The 17367-nt window shown below is 38.3% G+C and overlaps 2 protein-coding genes across 5 annotated transcripts in view; one reads left to right on the forward strand and one right to left on the reverse strand.

The window, feature by feature from the left end:
* Positions 1-17367, forward strand: part of PRLR (prolactin receptor) — a 92954-nt gene that overhangs the window by 60973 nt on the left and 14614 nt on the right. Inside the window, exons 1-5 of one of the 4 annotated variants that reach the window (XM_065739973.1) lie at positions 1680-1839; positions 6299-6367; positions 11631-11744; positions 12724-12856; positions 14992-15161. In XM_065739973.1, the coding sequence (XP_065596045.1) occupies positions 11675-11744; positions 12724-12856; positions 14992-15161 (373 nt within the window). In that variant the 5' untranslated portion in view covers positions 1680-1839; positions 6299-6367; positions 11631-11674. Of the gene's footprint in view, positions 1-1679; positions 1840-6298; positions 6368-11630; positions 11745-12723; positions 12857-14991; positions 15162-17367 lie in introns of those variants that run through there. The other 3 variants (XM_065739974.1, XM_065739975.1, XM_065739976.1) reach the window with 3 other exon arrangements.
* The window catches only part of BRIX1 (biogenesis of ribosomes BRX1), an 87650-nt gene that overhangs the window by 13119 nt on the left and 57164 nt on the right, over positions 1-17367 (reverse strand). The gene's annotated exons all lie outside the window — the stretch shown is intronic.

A 17367-nucleotide genomic window follows, 5' to 3' on the forward strand; every position in this document is an offset into this window, starting at 1 on the left:
TTTTTGAAAGATTGCTTTTGTCCAACTAAAACATGTGGATCTGACATTTTGGATACTTTGGTGTAAAAAGTCATCTTTGTCTACATGCAGCTACCAAAACTTTTGAATTTCAGCCAGAGTTTTCATTGATGTGAAAATCATATCTCTTTGCTTTCAGACAGCTCTGCAGTGACTCCTTCATTACCCCACTGTCATAGCTTCCCCCTTAGTCCTGGGATGGATGGAGCTTTTTTTTTTAGAAATAGTGTAGCCAGCAGGAGCAGGGAGGTGATCATCCCCCTGTACTCAGCTCTGGTACGGCCGCACCTCGAGTACTGTGTTCAGTTTTGGGCCCCTCACTACAAGAAGGACATTGAGGCCCTGGAGCGTGTTCAGAGAAGGGCAACAAAACTGGTGAGGGGCCTGGAGCACAAGTCTTATGAGGAGCGGCTGAGGGAGCTGGGATTGTTCAGTCTGGAGAAGAGGAGGCTCAGAGGAGACCTTATTGCACTCTACCACTTCCTGAAGGGGGGTTGTGGTGAGGAGGGGGTAGGCCTCTTCTCCCTGATAAGTAATGACAGGACGAGAGGGAATGGCCACAAGTTGCGCCAGGGAAGATTTAGATTAGACCTGAGGAAGCATTTCTTTTCTGAAAGAGTGGTCAGGCACTGGAATGGCCTGCCTAGGGAGGTGGTTGAGGCACCATCCCTAGCGCTGTTCAAGAAGCGTTTAGATGAGGTGCTAAAGGACTTAATTTAGTAGTTGGGTAGAGATAGTGATAGGAGGATGGTTGGACTAGATGATCTTATAGGTCCTTTCCAACCTTATGAACTTATGAACTTATGAACTTTATCACATTGAAGAAGTACATTATTTTAAAGGGGGAGAATTCCAGTGTCTCCATTTTCCAAGGTGAAGTGATGACCCCATATAATAAAGCACATAAAACATGATAGTTACTGTGCACCCCAATGGGTCTGTTGTGAGTCTGAGTGCAAAGGAAAAATGTCAGTCACTGAACACAGGTAGTAGACAGTGAATCAAGAGCACTTACTGTGAAAAAAAAAAAAATGATGTAGTGTAATGCACTGATATATGCTGTAACCAGAAGTCCTCCATTTCAGTCTGAGATTTTTTTTATAACCAGACAATAGGAACATGCAGAAGAAAAGTACTAAATAGATTTTACTTCAGTACGGTTTGTATTTTCTATGCTGAGAAAGCTTTTCTTCTCTAAGTTCTACTTAGTATCCATTTCTCCTTATTTAACCAAGGAATGTGCTACCTCCAGAAAGGAGTCAAGCCAACTGAAACATTCATGTTCAGTATAATTGGACACATTTGTTATTACAGCAGACGTATGGGAGCGGCATACTTACCTTCTTAGTTTATTAAAGCTAAACACTACCCGTAGTCTGAAACCTAATATTCTGTTCTAATCTGTGCTTGTGAAGCCATCTGTTCGCCTTCACTGCATAATGAACATCTTTGTCTTTGCAAAATAGATTTCTTCAATTTATTTCTTGACACATTTTGTTTGCCCCTCAGGGGTGCACAAATTACCTGTTAGAAATGCATTCATCAGCAGGCAACACTATACTGTCCTCACAGTCTGTGAGGAGCAGAACAAGTGAGTTAATGAATGAATGGGTTAATGAATGAATACATTAATAAATTTACCTTTAACCTCTGGAGATTGCAGCGTAAGTTTTAATTCTGTAAACAAGTGCATAAAAGTCTCACAGTCTACAGCCTCGGGGTCACTTCCTTATACTTAAAAAACAAAAGAAAGACTCAAAACACCATGACTGAGAATCTGCTAGGAGTTACAGCCTGGGATGAAGGTAGGGGGTAGATCAGGTCAGTGCTATACTTCACTCAGTTTGTATATTGACCATGAAGAAATTAGAAAACAAGGGAAATTCATGCTGCTAATTAAAAAGGGAATGCAGTTCCTTCAGAAATGTGTTTCATTGCTTTTATGAGTGCAGTATGTTTTCCTCATGAAGCTGTAACATTCCGGAGAGCTGTGATACAGCAGTGTTGATACTGTTACTGGTTTGGCCTCTGAAAAGTCCAGAGTGACTTGAACATCTGACTTTCCGTAGACACTCTCCACCATGAAGCTGTGTGGTTTCTACTGACGGTAGGGCTTATCATCACCTATTTAACTATCTGCAAAAAATAGTTTTGTAAAATGTGTTAAACTCTGGTTTACTTAGGATTTAGTGTCTACAAAATAAATCTACATAGTGCTACCAAGTTTTGAGTTAGAATGGATATCACTGCCTACCTGTATCATTCTGTACTAAAGGAGATATAATGCTTTAGGTCAGAAGTGCTAAAATAGAAATTATTTTAAGCTCAGGAAAGTGATAATTGAAGAATAAATATTGCTTCATTCATATTACTGTTAGCTCTTTCTCTTCAGTAATTCTGTATTTTTCCCTCCGATGTACATTACCAGAGTAATGTGGTTTAATTCCCTTTGCAAACATGTGTGCCATTTCAGCTGTACGTGGCATTGGTAGCCTTTAGCATGCAGTTCCAAAGCTCTTCTTTTAGTCAGGTTTAAAGTTTGCTGAGCACGTTTGAGGAATGTTCTTGATCACAAATTCACAGATCATAGGAAATCGAGTATTTTGATTGGAGGAGTGATTTTTCATAGTTGCATTGTTTACTGAGTAACTCTAGAGTCTCTTAAGCAGTACAAGTTTAAGTGTACAGCATGTACTGAGAAGTAGACAAAGAAACAGCCAGTCATGACGTCTTACAGGACCTCTTGAAAAAAGAGAACACTGAAACCAAAGACAATTATTTGTCCAATAGTTTTTTTCTGCTGCTGTTGTTAATTTTTGAGAGCATTTATTATTGAAGAAGATTCTTCTTCTGTAACCAGGTTCTTTCTGTTACTCTCTTACCACAGTCATAAAACTTAGTAAAGAAACTTCAGACACAGACTCAGCCAAAATGGGCTATTTCAGTGGCAGAGAATAAAGTAACTGTCCTAGAGATAAGGTCACAGCTTACTTCTGCATTACTGTTCTGTTGTTGCAGGCATGAGGATTTCTCTTCCACCCAACCCCATCATTTGTGTTCACCTAGAGAAAGCTGTTTAGGGATAGCATCCAATGGTAGGAGCTTTGAAAATCAAGGGAATACTAGAAGGCATTTTTTATCCAACCTTCTGCTGCCCAGTGCCAAATTCTGCTGTGTCTTTGTTCACTGTCTTTCCCTGTAATTCATTCACACTTTTCTCCATTACTATATTCCCTTTACTACTTTTAAAACTCTGTTACTTTGATGCTTTTGCTTATGGTCATTCCAGTCTGCCTACCAGCAACTTTTCTTCTCTCCACCAATATCTTCCACAAAAACTATGAAGTTAGTAAAAGAACTCTTGCTGTTGCATTGCTCATTGAAATTCTCTGTATAATTGAGAACTGTCAGAAATCTTTCATCACAATTTCATTGTCCACCTCCCCCCCCAAAAAAAAAGTTATTAACAAACTGAAATTATTTGCATACTGGCTTAGGTTTCAGAAAATCTTCTACTGGAAAATTTCAGAAGAAAATGCTTTTTGTTGATATTTATGTAGTTTACTTAGTTTTACTTCATTTACTTTTGCATTCTGAAGATCTGCTTGTGCTGATTTCACTAAGAAGGAGTTTATGACATTCTAAGGTAAAATTTTAATAAAACTGGCTGTTAAAAACCTGTTTCCATTTTATGGAATATTTTGAAAACATTTTGTAGTGAAATTAATCCTTATTTCCAAAAGTAAAATAAAATAAAATTAGATAAATTAAAATAATCAAGTTCTGACCTGCCCCTCCTTCCACTCCTTATTATTATTACATAATTTACATTTTTAGTTCGTAAGAGCAGAAATTATTCTCTGTACAGTACCTACCATGGTGAGATTTTCTCAGGATTATTGTGATAAATAAGATCTGTATAATGATTATTTGATACAGAAATACCTTGTGTGAGAGCCTTTGTTCTGCAGGAGATACAATCAGCTCTGTCATTAACCTTTCTGAACTCTGGGATACAAACAATCCAGTGCTTATGGCACGTCTGTAGCTGTAGTAAAAATGACCTTTCACAACCAGTCATATTACATAAGCATCTATCACTAGTCCATGTTACTTCTTACTCGTGGAATCAGTTATGAGAGCAGAATAATGGTAGGGAAGAGCTATATGTTTTTGTAGTACAATGGTATGGAAATCAGAAAATAAATTAAAAGGTTTATTTCCAAATGTAACTGAATGCAGGAAAAAAAATCACACAGTTTTGTTTTTATTTAGCAATTATAACTATACATTTTCTCTTAGAGCTAGACTTCCTGTTAAATGTAGAACAGCTGCATCATTTTTAAAAAGTGCCTATGAAGTGATCAAGATCTTAAAGATAGATTGTATTTTGGGAGAATTAATTTACTAAGTCAGTCTTGAGTCACACTCTGTTCCTAGCTCTGAAAGAGATAACCACATTCCTATCCCCTTAAAGCAGAAAATATTTCTTTGAACTCTGTCTTTGAACTACTTTTCACCTACACAATCGCTAAGTAACTTCTTTGCAAACATGATTTTCCAGTATTCAGTTGTATGTTATCTATACCATTTTGTATATGGATATATAAAAGAAATGGCTTATTGCCCTCAATTAAAGCTGTTCCTCTGAAACAGCATGAGATCTAGGTGACCGATTATTTCATGGTATTTTTATTGTTTTTATTATCTTTACTAAAACGGAACCAAACAAAAGAATACCCTTGTAACTGAGTAATATGGTTTCCCATCTAGTCTCCAGGTAGATGCAGACCATTATGGATGTTTGCTGGAAAGAATTCTACTTTGTTTCAAAGCATTTGAAGAGAGACTTAAAAAATAGAAGGAGTTAACAATTTCAAAGTTAGCCATTCCAAAGTACTAATTTTTTTATATAAATAATTTCTCTTGCTCTGGCAGATAAATTGCCCACCAAAGCCAATCTGATTTATTTCTTCACAGCAGAGTGCAGTCAGTGGATGACAATAAACAGCTGACTGCATGCAGAGGCTTTTTTTTAGTAAAACATTGGATTTTGTTCTGTTAAGAGGTAGGTGAATCAGCTCAATAGGTATTGTCAGGCTGTGCCAGTAGCAAAGCTGAGCAACTGCTCTCAGCGGATGGGCACAGATGCCATAAACACACAGCCACAGTGTCCGCACAGATGTTAGTTTGCTAATGCTAGATATTGCTGAGTGTGTCGTTGTATAAAAAGTGGGTCATTCTGGTGGCTCAGGTTGTCAGCATATCTGGCAGCTGGCCACAGACATACCGATCTCCTAGTTGCTGGGTTGAGTGAGCCCAGACGTCTACAAGGTCTACAAGGCCGAGAGCTCTTACCATGCTGACCGCCTAATCTAGCTGGAAGTTAGCATCCAAATATTTGCAGAACAGAACACATCCAGACCACAGGAGTAGGACTTCAGGAGGGTATAAGGTAGACTAGACTAAGGTGATAAGGCATAGGTCCCAGTCAGACAGACTTACTGACCAGTGTATACCTGACTGACTCCTTTGTTCCCTTCTTGTTTTCCCTTATGTGTTTACCCCCGTCCACTTCTGTCTCTCCCTCTTCCTGCTATTTCTCTTTCCATTAAATATATCATAATATAATCACACAATATATCATAAAACAATGATGTGTTATAAAAAAATAAAGCTCATAAAGCCTGCCACATTCCCCAGATTCTTTCCCCAACTTCGTCCCATTATGACTGCTACCCTCTGCATCCCATTATGACTGCCATCCCTCCTTCCCTCTACAGAGGTGTACAGGGAAGGGAATTTGTGTGACTGACTCCTCCTGGGGGGTTCTGCACAAGGGACAATGGTCCAATTGTTTTCTTCAGTAGACTTAGGCGTAGCCGCTGCCCTGTGCCCCATTTTCACTGATTAGGTTGCCAGGGTTCCTCCCCCCACCCTGCCATTTTTCGTCTGATCCTGTCCCAGCTTTTGTATCTGGTGTTTAGCCTTTATTCACAGCCTAGTGCAGTCTAAAGCTGGGCTGCATCCTAAATCACTAAAACATTTTGTGCTCTTATTGAAACAGATAATGGAAAGACTATACAGCAACATGATATTTCACCATAGCTTCTATTGCTCTCAGTGTTTAAATGTGAGCTCACAATATTTAATTGACTTTGAGTGTCTGTATCTGAATCAGCTAGAATACGGTGATTTTTTTGCTCCTTGTGTTTTAGGAATTGAGTTGTGATACTCCCAGTAATGTACTTATCCTGGAATTACTCTTTTTTTCTTGCAGATAATCAAGTGATCTGATGTTCATGAATACGAGGAACAAAATATTTCTTGGCATGCATGAATCCTTCCGGTAGGAAACTAGACTTTATATTCCACGGCTGTGCTATTTATAAATAATATTCTAAAGTATCATAGTACTTTATATAGATAATTATTGGGGAGTAGGGCTTAGTAGTTATTTTAGATGAACTTCAAGAGCAATTACCAAAATCTAATTTAAATTCAAATTTTCAGTCTTTGAAATTTTTCTCTTTACAGCTTATGCTTTTCTTGTCTGTAAAGAAATACCATAATAATAAAAGTCATGAGATTATGGCTAAACAGACACCAGAGAGGAAAATGGAATCTTCAGGAGCCATGAAACATGTGGAGGAAAATTGACACTGTTAGTTAAGTCAAGATTTTCAAGTTTTATCCTCCAAGCCCTTCACCATCTTTGTGGCTGGACTCTTTCCAAGATATCCCTGTCATTTTTATACTGGGGAACCCAGAACTGAACACAGTACTCCAGATGAGTTTCTTGCAGTTCTCTTGGCATATCTTTTCAGTTTAGATGTTGAGAGTTTAAAAAAGATCTCAAGGCTCAATTCTGTAAAATCAGTAGGCATAAATTAGGTTAGCTGCGTAGACAGTTGAGAGATAGATGAGTATCTAAAACATTGTCAAGAAAATGGGCTTTTATAAGTTTCATTTTCCAAATGTAATTTAAGTCTTGTAGACTGAGTTCATCTCTATCTGTGAGAGAAGTTGTTTCATTCATCATTAGGTACTGACTGCTAATAAGAAAAAAGGACTGCAGAGAGCCCTTAGGACAAGGTTTGTTTGAGAGGAACATAGGAATAAATACATTAGAAACTCAGATGTAGGCTTTTCAGATGAAATCTTAAAGAACTTACAGGTGCCTCCTGATTAAGCAACCCAGAAAAGTGCTTGGTCACAGGAAATCAGTTTGATGTGTAAACTGACATTGCCAACAGAAAGTAACTCTGCAAACTGTCAACAAGACCTACATGCTAACAGTATCTACCTGGAATTATTCAGCAGAAATGCAGATCGGAGGCATGTCTGAACTACCAGGCTTCTACACAACTCACGTGCCTCCATGAAGGTTGCCTGAAGGACCTGTGAATTGAAGGCTTCCAGTTAGGCCTCATGCAGAGGAGGAAAGCAGAGCTTAGAACACACTGCAAATCTACACTTTCTATTTTCAGGATAATTCCAAACCACCACTTGTCATTCAGAAGCTCATCTACTGATAGCAATGCCCAAGTCATGATTAGGGAAATACGTCATCCGTGTTGACATGAGAATCAGCATGGGATGTCACACTTATACACACCTACAATATAGTTGAAATGTATGCCCAGTAGGATTCCAGATGGTATAGCAAAAATGTATTCTGTTATTAATTTATATTGGTTTTATACAGATGTAGTTCAACCTTTCAGATGGTAATTTACTGTGGTGTTCCGAGACTCTTTAAATTGCCTTAACCCAGGCCTAAAAGACAAACTTCATTTACTGTAATTATTAAGAATGTGAATCTTGTTCGGTACAGATTGCTGAAGCACATTCAGGCTTAGACTCCTCTGGCAACAAAGCTTGTGATTTGCAGAATGTCACTGACAATGGATGCTGTACAGTTGTCTCCCATTCCTGAAAGGCTGAAAACGTCACAGATGGGAAATCTTTCAATTTGTGCAGAACTAGATAAAGAGTTGTCTGCCACTCTCAAGAAACGTATCGATCAGCATAGGTGAGAAAGAGATGCAAAGAATGTAAAAGTTGTAAATAAAGTAGGATGAGGACATTCTTCTCTAAACCCTGCTTCATAGAACCTGATTACAGTACTTTTGTTTAGCTTTCAGCTTCATCTGGCAGCACTGCAAGCAGTTTTCAACTCTACGCTTTTTATTAATTACATAATAGTGTTACTGTATAGTAAAATATAGCATTGCTCACTTGTGTGCATTCCAAAACCCTTTTAGCAAAGTCTGCCTGCATCCAGGAGCACAGTTTTCTGAGATGTGATACACAGCTGTAGAAGACTGTGTAACGTCCATGTTAAAAGTGAGAAATTCAGCTACAGGGCCTGAACATAGTAACTTCATTGAAATTAAATCAGCAGCTCCAAAAAGGAGGCATATGATCAGTTACTGTACTCTTGGCTTTGCATTATGTTCTGAGAAATCATTGTCTTCTGCATCCCTTATAAAAGAGTGTATTCAGTTCTAAAAGCGAGGTATTCCCCACATCATGTTCATTAACACTAGTTATTCTTTTAGAAAATGATTTTCAAGGGAAATATAGGGAAGGTACACTTTTGATATAGTTTTGTCAAAGTGGACATTATTTTTTCTATTAAAGGAAAGATTTTCTAAAAACAAGAGGTCTCTTCAGAAGCCCTATAAACAATATCTGAATCAAAAATACCAAATACCAAGCAACCACAGAAACACAGGCTCCAGAACAAATGGAGTATGGTTAATGTGCCTGGAGCCTCCTGGCCACTACTCTGCTGCTGCTGACATTCCTTCACAAAGCAATGCAAACATCAGAATGATGCTTTTCTTAGATGCTTTTAAACACATATTTATGAGCAAATAACTGGACACTGTGATTATTCTTTAATAGAAAATATTTTGAAAGCATTTTAAAGCATTACATTCTGTATGTAAAATAGGCTATTCGACCATCTTAGGCCTGTGGACAGTTCTCTAACTGTTAATAATTCAAAATATTTAAATAGCATTGAAACACCAGCCAGGAAAACAGACACTGGGTCATAAAGACCACTTTCCAGCTATAATGAACAGCCAAGTTATATATATTTCAAAATAGATCAGACTCTCTGGGTAAACTGGATGGGAATTTTTCCTGTTTAAGTCTATTCCAGAAACTCATTTCTGTGATGATGTCTTTTTTTTTCTTTTTTTCTTTTTCAGTTAATTACAGCCATTTATTCTTGTTTCAACATTTGGTAAAGTTTATACATACTTTTTCCCCCTCTTTTGATGATAATCCTTGGTATGTTTATAGCGGACAATTAGATCCTTTCATGGAATAAAAAGCCAATTCCTTAACCCTCCATCATGAGGCAGCCTCTGTGTTCCCTGTTTATGTTAGCAGCTGTTTTCTAAGTCTGTTCTGAACATAGTAACCTTTCTATTGCTGTTGGTTATCCACCTTCTGTAGGAAGTGGGGTAAGGGGGTGTTTTCAGCATATAGATGAGCAGAATTTTTCAAGGACTTTTTTCTGTCACAGATTCTACTTGTGTGGCAATAAGTTCATATGCCTCCCTTCTTCCATCTCTCCTCCTTCTTTTTCATAGCCACATCACAAAGTGGTTCATGATCATTTCGTTTTTAAACAGTGGAAGATCCTGAGAAAAAAATACTTGCTTATAAATACACTTGTTAAATCTTTTTTCTATTAATTTGATTGTTTGGGTCTTCAGTTTCTAAAGTTACCATTTTCCTTGTAGAGGGCTCTCATTCAGTTATTTCCTGATGTTGCTTCTCTCCTTCCTCACACAGAAAAGACAGATCTCTAGAAGAAAAAGAAAATATCTAGTCAGTACCCTATTGGCAAGCACAGTGAATCTCAGCTTGGAAGTGCTGTATTTTGCAAGTGTTCACCCATTTTTGATAATAATAAAATAACTGCATTATTGCATGTACATGAAATGGTTATTGTTTACAGTTCATTATTTCACCTTCACTTGAGAAAAATGTGCCTCACTGCTCAAAAACTAGTTCAGTGATCTGTATTCTGCTTTATGTAACACCCTGTTTACAGCTCATTTCAGAAACTGAACACTACCAGTTGTGCATGTGGGTTTTTTACAGTCATAAAATTTGCATGTGCTTACACAAAAACAGAGTTTATACTTAAGTGTTCTGCTCTGCACTGACAGCAAGTGCACAGATCATTGTAGGTGAGTTTAAAACAAACACAGACGCAGTTGTGCAGAGTGTTGCTCAGATGTGTGCATGAAGTGCGCCTGGATATTCAGAAGCACTTTATCCTCAATGAATACATTGTAGTATCTGTGGTGTTAACTCATGCCTCATTTCCCTTTACACTTGAAAAACATTTATGTTCTGATGGGCTATATCTTCTTGATACAGAAAATGAATTGCATAATGAAAATTGAGTCACTTGATAAACCACAAGGAATTTTTCCTCTGCGAAGAGACATCTTGTTCTCACGCTGTGCTACACTGAATGGTTCTGAGCACAAAATACCTGACAGATGTACTTGTTTGGAGTGGAGAGCTGATGTAAGGAGTTACCCCTTCAGATAATTAATGTTTATTCTTTATTTTCCAAGAGTAAGGCTGGCTACCAACTCCACTCACTGTCTCCAAGCAGAAAGCGTATTGGTGGGGGAAGCAAGAGGTTTGCTTCGATTCATTCCGCCTTCAGCCTAAGCAGACTTCGGAGCAGCTGGGGCTCCCGGTGCCTCTGAGCTGTACCCTGAGTGCTGAGGACACCTAGTGGTGTCAGCCTCTGCAGGCGCTGTGGCTGCGCACCGCTGGCCTCCCTGTATGGCGCCTGAGTTCTGCGTTGCTTTACAGGCTGAAGAAAGAGGCGTGGTAATTGCATCTCGTCTGGCATTTCCACCTGATAAATAAACTGTGAAGTTGTCTGCTTTTTATTTTTTATTTATTTATTTATTTTCCTTTCTTTCCCTTATGGTTTCTCATCTCTGTTCTTCCCTTTTCCACCTTCATGCAAAATTAAATGCAGTAAAAACAAGGTGTTGAACACACGGAATGAGTATTGTTCTTTAGGCTGGGCAATCTGAGTTTGATGTTGCCAGTCCCGGATATTCAGAAGTCACAAGACTGGCTAAAAAATCCCAAACATTTACATTAAAAAAGTGATTATTTTCTGTTCTTGTTCAGTTTTCAGAACCTTTGGAATTCAAATGTGTAGAGCTCTTCTGTGTATCATCAAAGATAAAGTGTGTTGTTGGTTTGGGGTTTTTTGGTATTAAGAAGCTGATTTCTGAGCCAAATTAACATCAGATGTCAGAGCTTTAAGAACAGCATTCTGTGTCCCAAGACGACAAATAAATGTGGAAGATAAATTAATGCACCAGAACCCTAATCCCAGCGCTGCTGTATACTCAAAGGCTTGCAGAAATACCTATTTACTCCTCTGCAACTCAGGTTTTCTTCCTCTGAAGTGAAAATGTACCCATGCCACACCTGTTTGAGTAATAACAAGAATCAATTAGCTGCAATTCAAAAAGGACTTTGATCAAAACGGATATGTATTACATGTTACACTGTTATTGACTTTTGCATGATTGCATGTTTTTCAGTCGGTCCTTGATGTGATACTCCCTCCTGGGGAGAAGCGGAAGTCATGAAACAGAAATTGATATCATCTGTTCAGATTATATTGTTACTTCCTCTGACCACAGTGAGTCTGACAGGTAAGTACAAAATTTCCCAGAACACTTTTCTCCTTGAAATCCTCCTTTCAGAAAAGTCTGAGGCTTTACTTGATCTATCCTGACCATCACTGGAACCTGTGCATATTTGAACTGCTTTCTCTCAAAGTTTTGTGTGGAGATCTTGAAAATGTCTTGAGTGCTCTTTTCTTTTCATAGTATTACTTTAATGATAATGTGGTGGTGATAATGCAAGGTATTCACTCTCTCCCCACACTCCATCCTTGTCACCCTTTTAGGAATTAGCATCATATGAGTAATAACACTGTTAAAGATACGGTATGAAACTTTAATGAAGTAAGGGTGAACTCAGGTGGAAAAACCATGTGCTCTTTCTGTGATTTCTTGTTGAAAATTAATGACAAGTGATTCACAGGAAGTATTCTAAAATGTATTAGGATTATTATGGAATATTTGTAAAATTAATGAACAAGTTCAGGTTGCAAGACAGAAGATATTACATCCATCTCATTGATTCCTTCTTTTTATACTCTGTCTTATCTATAATTTCCCCTTAATACTTGATACTTTTAGAGTTGTGTAAATTTTGTTTTTATCACAAAGCTGTTGGGAATGTTTAATTCTAAGATAACCTGAAGATAAAGATTTTTGATGCTTTAGGAAATATTAAACAGTAAATCATGCATTTGATTTCATGGGTTTTTACTTTTAAGATTATGGAACACTTCTGTATTTCAGGTAAAAATGAAATTTTCTTTTGCAAAAGAGAAGTAAATATATATTAGCAGCTGTTTCAGAAATTTGAGATAAAAAATGTATTTTTTTCTGAATGTCTTGACCTTTTCCAAGAAGATTTGTTTGTCAAATTCAGTTTCAAATAATGTTATTCTCCTCAAGCACTTTGTATTGAGTTTGCCATTCAGTAACGACTATAACAACAACAAAAGAACAACCGCTGTCCAACCCTAACATAACTAGTTGGATTTCTGCACTTCCCTAGGTCAATCATTCCCTGGAAAACCTAAGATAATAAGATGTCGTTCTCTAGAAAAGGAAACCTTTTCTTGTTGGTGGAAGCCTGGTTCAGATGGAGGACTTCCTACCAATTACACCCTGTTCTACAGCAAGGACAGGTAAAAAGCGGTGAATAAGTAAGTTATCAAGTGATGATTATGGAAGAGTGAGGGACTGATAACATTAATTTATGAAAGCTATTTTTTATGAATCCGTGAAACCTCAGATAGCCAACAAGGACTATACGAGATGAATGGGTTTCCCTTGGTGGAAAAAACATTACTGCTACCAGGACCTTCAACCTGTCCCTAATAAAACTGAAATGAGCTGAAATTTCCTTGTTAAAATACATACTGGGAAAGATTTGTCCCTCCTGTCAGGAAGTACAAAGCTTTAGTTTGAATGTCATGCTTCTCTGAGGAGAGGAGCATTGAGGTACTATGAGGGCAGGGATCTCCAGGAGCTTCCCTGGGGCAGGCAAAGCAAAGCCACCAGTCAGGACCCTTCCCACCTGCTGGAGGGGAACAAGGTAGGCAGTGGGGCAACCTCAGCCCCAGGCATTGGGCACAACTGTGGGGATGGAGACAACCCAAGGTTGGGTTGGGCCAGGATGTCAGTCCACTGATGAAAGCCAGCTTAGTGGGGCCCATGGTGAGGCTGCAGGGAGCTGGAGACAGACCCCACTGCTGTGGGCTGAAATAAGAGTCTTGGCCAGAGGTAGAATGGAGGAGACTGGGCAATTATGGTAAGGGCTGGCAGTGCCCTTAGGGCTTTCCAAGGAGCTAATGCACATCTTGAGGAAATCTATTCTAGAGATTTCCCTGTCTAAATTCATAGCCAACCTAGTGGTTCAGAAAATGCGGTAAAATCAGATGTGGGTATTGCATTTGAAAACTTACTCGTTTGGTAAATCTGTGACACCCTCATACTGTTTAAGAATAGAAAGTGTATATGCTTAGCTACCTTGCTTAACCTGTGCTTCTTAATATAAAAGCCTTTTTTTTCCTTTAAAAAGTGGTCTCATAATATATGCAAGTAAGCAGGGAAGCTGAGATTTAATTTCATTGAAAAATCCAGTGAAGTTCAAAATAGATAAAGTAAAGCCTCAGATGTCCCTGCTTAAATTAAACCAACTCCAAATCACTTGTATTAATTGATAAGGATACAGCTTTTAATGAAGTTACCACAATCAACAATGAACTGAGAGAGATGACACTTTCCTTATCTGCAATGAGCATTTATTATTAGAATTTATTATTACAATTATTTATTTAGTAGAACTTTTATTTTGTGAAAATCCTGTTGCTTCGATCTTGATCAGAGTAGAACTTCTTATGAGCATTTTATATCGTATCTGTCGCAGCCCAGAAGAGTCCTGCCTGGAGATGGATATAGATGCTTATCATTTTTATTAAATCTACTGAAACATAAGTGTTGCCAAGCACCCCATATCTAGGCCAGAGTTATCTTTCTTAGCTTGTTGTCTTGGGTGTAGTCCTCTTAACGTTCATCTTTACTTTGTGAATTGGGACAAAGCTGCATGGACACTGAAAGATCTTGTTACTAATGATGTATAAATCATGACAGTGGGACAAGAGTGTACCCCTGAGTTCTCTGAGCTGATGCTTTGTGTTTCTACAATTCTTCATATCTAGAAAAAGTCAGAGTACATTTCCCAGTTCAGCTTTAATGAATACAAAATACTCCTCTAAAAACAGCTGAGGACTTCTAAGAAGACAGTATGTAAGATACATGACCATAGTTGCGTTCAAAAGCAGATAAATAAACACATTACTGAAAACAAAATAATTAGTAAAACACTATTCCTCCCAAAGGGCCCATCAGGTTACTTTCCAATGAAAGAATGTAAAGATGGTATTTAGCAAATTTCCTTTATTAGATAAAGTGTTTTAATACCTGCTTTGTAACTTGCTTCTAAACATTTTTTAAAATTGCCTTTTATTGTCTCTGGAAATTTCTTTTTCCATTCTTTTGGCAACATATTCCTGTGTATAAAAAAGCAGATAAAAACTTTGTCCTGAACAAATGCAGTAAAAATAGCTTATGAGTCAACGAAGCATTTATGGTAATAACATTTGACATTCACTGAAATGTTTCCCAGAGATGGGATTATATATATAGGCTTAAAGTTTCACATTTTGAAGTTCTTTGCTGAACTTAGGCCCATTACTAGAAAATTATCTACTTTGATTCATTTCCTAAACTTTGAACTTTTTAACTCATTTTATTTCAGTGAAGAAAAAATCTATGAATGTCCAGACTACAGAACATCAGGTCCCTATTCCTGCTACTTCAATAAAAACCACACTAATCCATGGACAACATATAATATCACTGTAACAGCAACGAATGAGATTGGAAGTAACAGCTCGGATCCTCAGTATGTGGATGTGACCTCCATAGGTAAAAAGGGAAGAATGAAATGCAAAAGAAAAAAAAAAAAAAAGCAACCTAGTTTGAATCATATCTGTTTTTTAATCCAAATAGTGGTGAAAGATTTCTTTCCTCATGATATGAAACTTGCTATGGAAGAGTGGTTTATCTGCCAATGGTCTAAAGTGAAGTATGTTCCTCTAATGTATGTGGAAACTGCATTTCACTTAATGCATAAGTGAATAGCATATTCTATTCACAAGTAATAGCATATTCTAGCACAGTCTTAATTGTGGCTGAAAAATTGCTCCAGTTTCTAGTTACCTCTAGTATTTCAGTTAGACTCAGCTGTGTCTAAACAGTTTTATAGGCTCCTAGCACTGCAGATTATAAAACTTTCAAATTAGGTCAGACTGTCAGAAGTGTTCCTGACTAAGTTTTCCCAATGTAAACATCCTTCTGGTTGTCAGCACTGCAGTCTTGGAAGGGTAAAAATGACTGCCTAAGCACCTCACATTTTTTGTTTGTTTTATGTAGTATTTTATATTTTTAACTCTGTTCTGTTTTCTACATACATATTCTGCAGTGTACTCAGCCTTTTTTGCCACAAAATGTCTGATATTTTCATTATTCAAGAGTGACTGAATGCAGTTATCATTTCTGTTTCTTTAGCCTAAAACAATCTGAGTTAAGTCTAAAAGTTGCTGATACTGTCATAAATTAGTATTCAGTTAACATTGTTAGGGAAAAAAAGGCTGTTGTGCTATGCCTTTGTAGAGGAGATGAATGATCTGAAATTAATATAATGAATTACAAAACAGGTAACAGAAAGACAACAGAATGATTGGGGTGGTGGTGTGGTTTAACCCAGCGGGCAGCTAAGCACAGCACAGCCATTTGCTCACTTCCCTCTCCCAGTGAATAGGTATTGTGGTATAACCTGGTAGATGGCTGAGAACCACACGGGCATTTGCTCACTCTACCCCTTTGGGTCCAGCCTGTGCTCAAACATGGACAGCCGGAGCAAGTTGCCACAACCATGTCCAAGAAACTCAAGACCTTCAAGGAGGAGATTCCGTTACCTCTCTGGGCAGTTTGTACCAGTGCTCTATCACCTGTGCAGTACGAGAGAGCATCTTGTTCTCCAGTCTGTGCTCATTACCTCTTGTGCTGGCCCTGCACACTACTGAAGACAGCCTGGCTTCATCCTGACTGCACCCTTCCTTGATGTACTCAAGAATGTTGATGCAATTTCCGCTCTCAGCCTCCTATTATATGCTGAACAGTTTCAGTTCTCATCCTGTTCTCACAGGAGAAGGCTTTCATTGTCTTGGTAGCCCATTCTCTGAATTCTTTCCAGCATTGTCTGTCTTGCACTTGGTAGGCCTAAAACTGAATGTAGTACTTCAGGTACAGCTTTACCAGTGCTGAGCAGAGAGGAAGTGTCACCTCTCTTGACTTGCTGGCAATACTTTGTCTCAAACAACCAAGAATACTTTTAGCCTTCTTAGCAGCAAGGGTACATTGCTGACTTTTCTTCAACGTGGTGTCCACTAGAACTTCTAGGGCCTTTTCTACAGAATTTCTTTCCAGCTGGGTGGCCCTACCATGTACTGGAGCCTGGGTTCTTCCTCCTTATCTGTAGGACTTCACATTCCTGCTCTTTGACTAACAGGAGATATTTGTCAGCCCATGTCTCCAGCTTGCTGAAGTACCTCTGGACTGATGTGCAGTCCTCTGGTGAGTCTCTCATTTTGTGTCATCTGCAAATTTACTGAGGGTGTGCTCTACACCACTGTGTAGATCATTAACAAAGATATTAAACAGAACTGGACCCAGTATTGACCCCTGGGGTACTCTGCTTGTTTTTGGCCTCCATATTGGCTTTGCACCACTGACTTCTGCCATCTGGGCATGGCTATTTAGCCAGTTTTCGGTCCACCTCACTATCTGCTCCTCTAGCCCTTTACAGCTTTTCTGAGATCTCACAGGGATCAGTGTCAAAAGACTTAGTGAAGTCCAGGAGGACAGTGTCTACTGTTTTCCTTTTATCTATCAGACTGGTCATTTTATTACAGAAGCTTAACAGGATAGTGAAGTATAAATTTCCCTTATTGAATCCACACTGGACACCTCTGATTTTCTTCTCCTTCTGTGTCTGGAAATGGTTTTGAGAATTAGCTATTCCATTACCTTCCCAGAGATGAATGTGAAGCTGATCAGCCTTTAGTTCTCT

Source organism: Cyrtonyx montezumae, unplaced genomic scaffold (assembly GCF_038088225.1).
Source record: "Cyrtonyx montezumae isolate F1298 unplaced genomic scaffold, pur_monq_1.0 scaffold_25, whole genome shotgun sequence".
Lineage (NCBI taxonomy): Eukaryota > Metazoa > Chordata > Aves > Galliformes > Odontophoridae > Cyrtonyx > Cyrtonyx montezumae.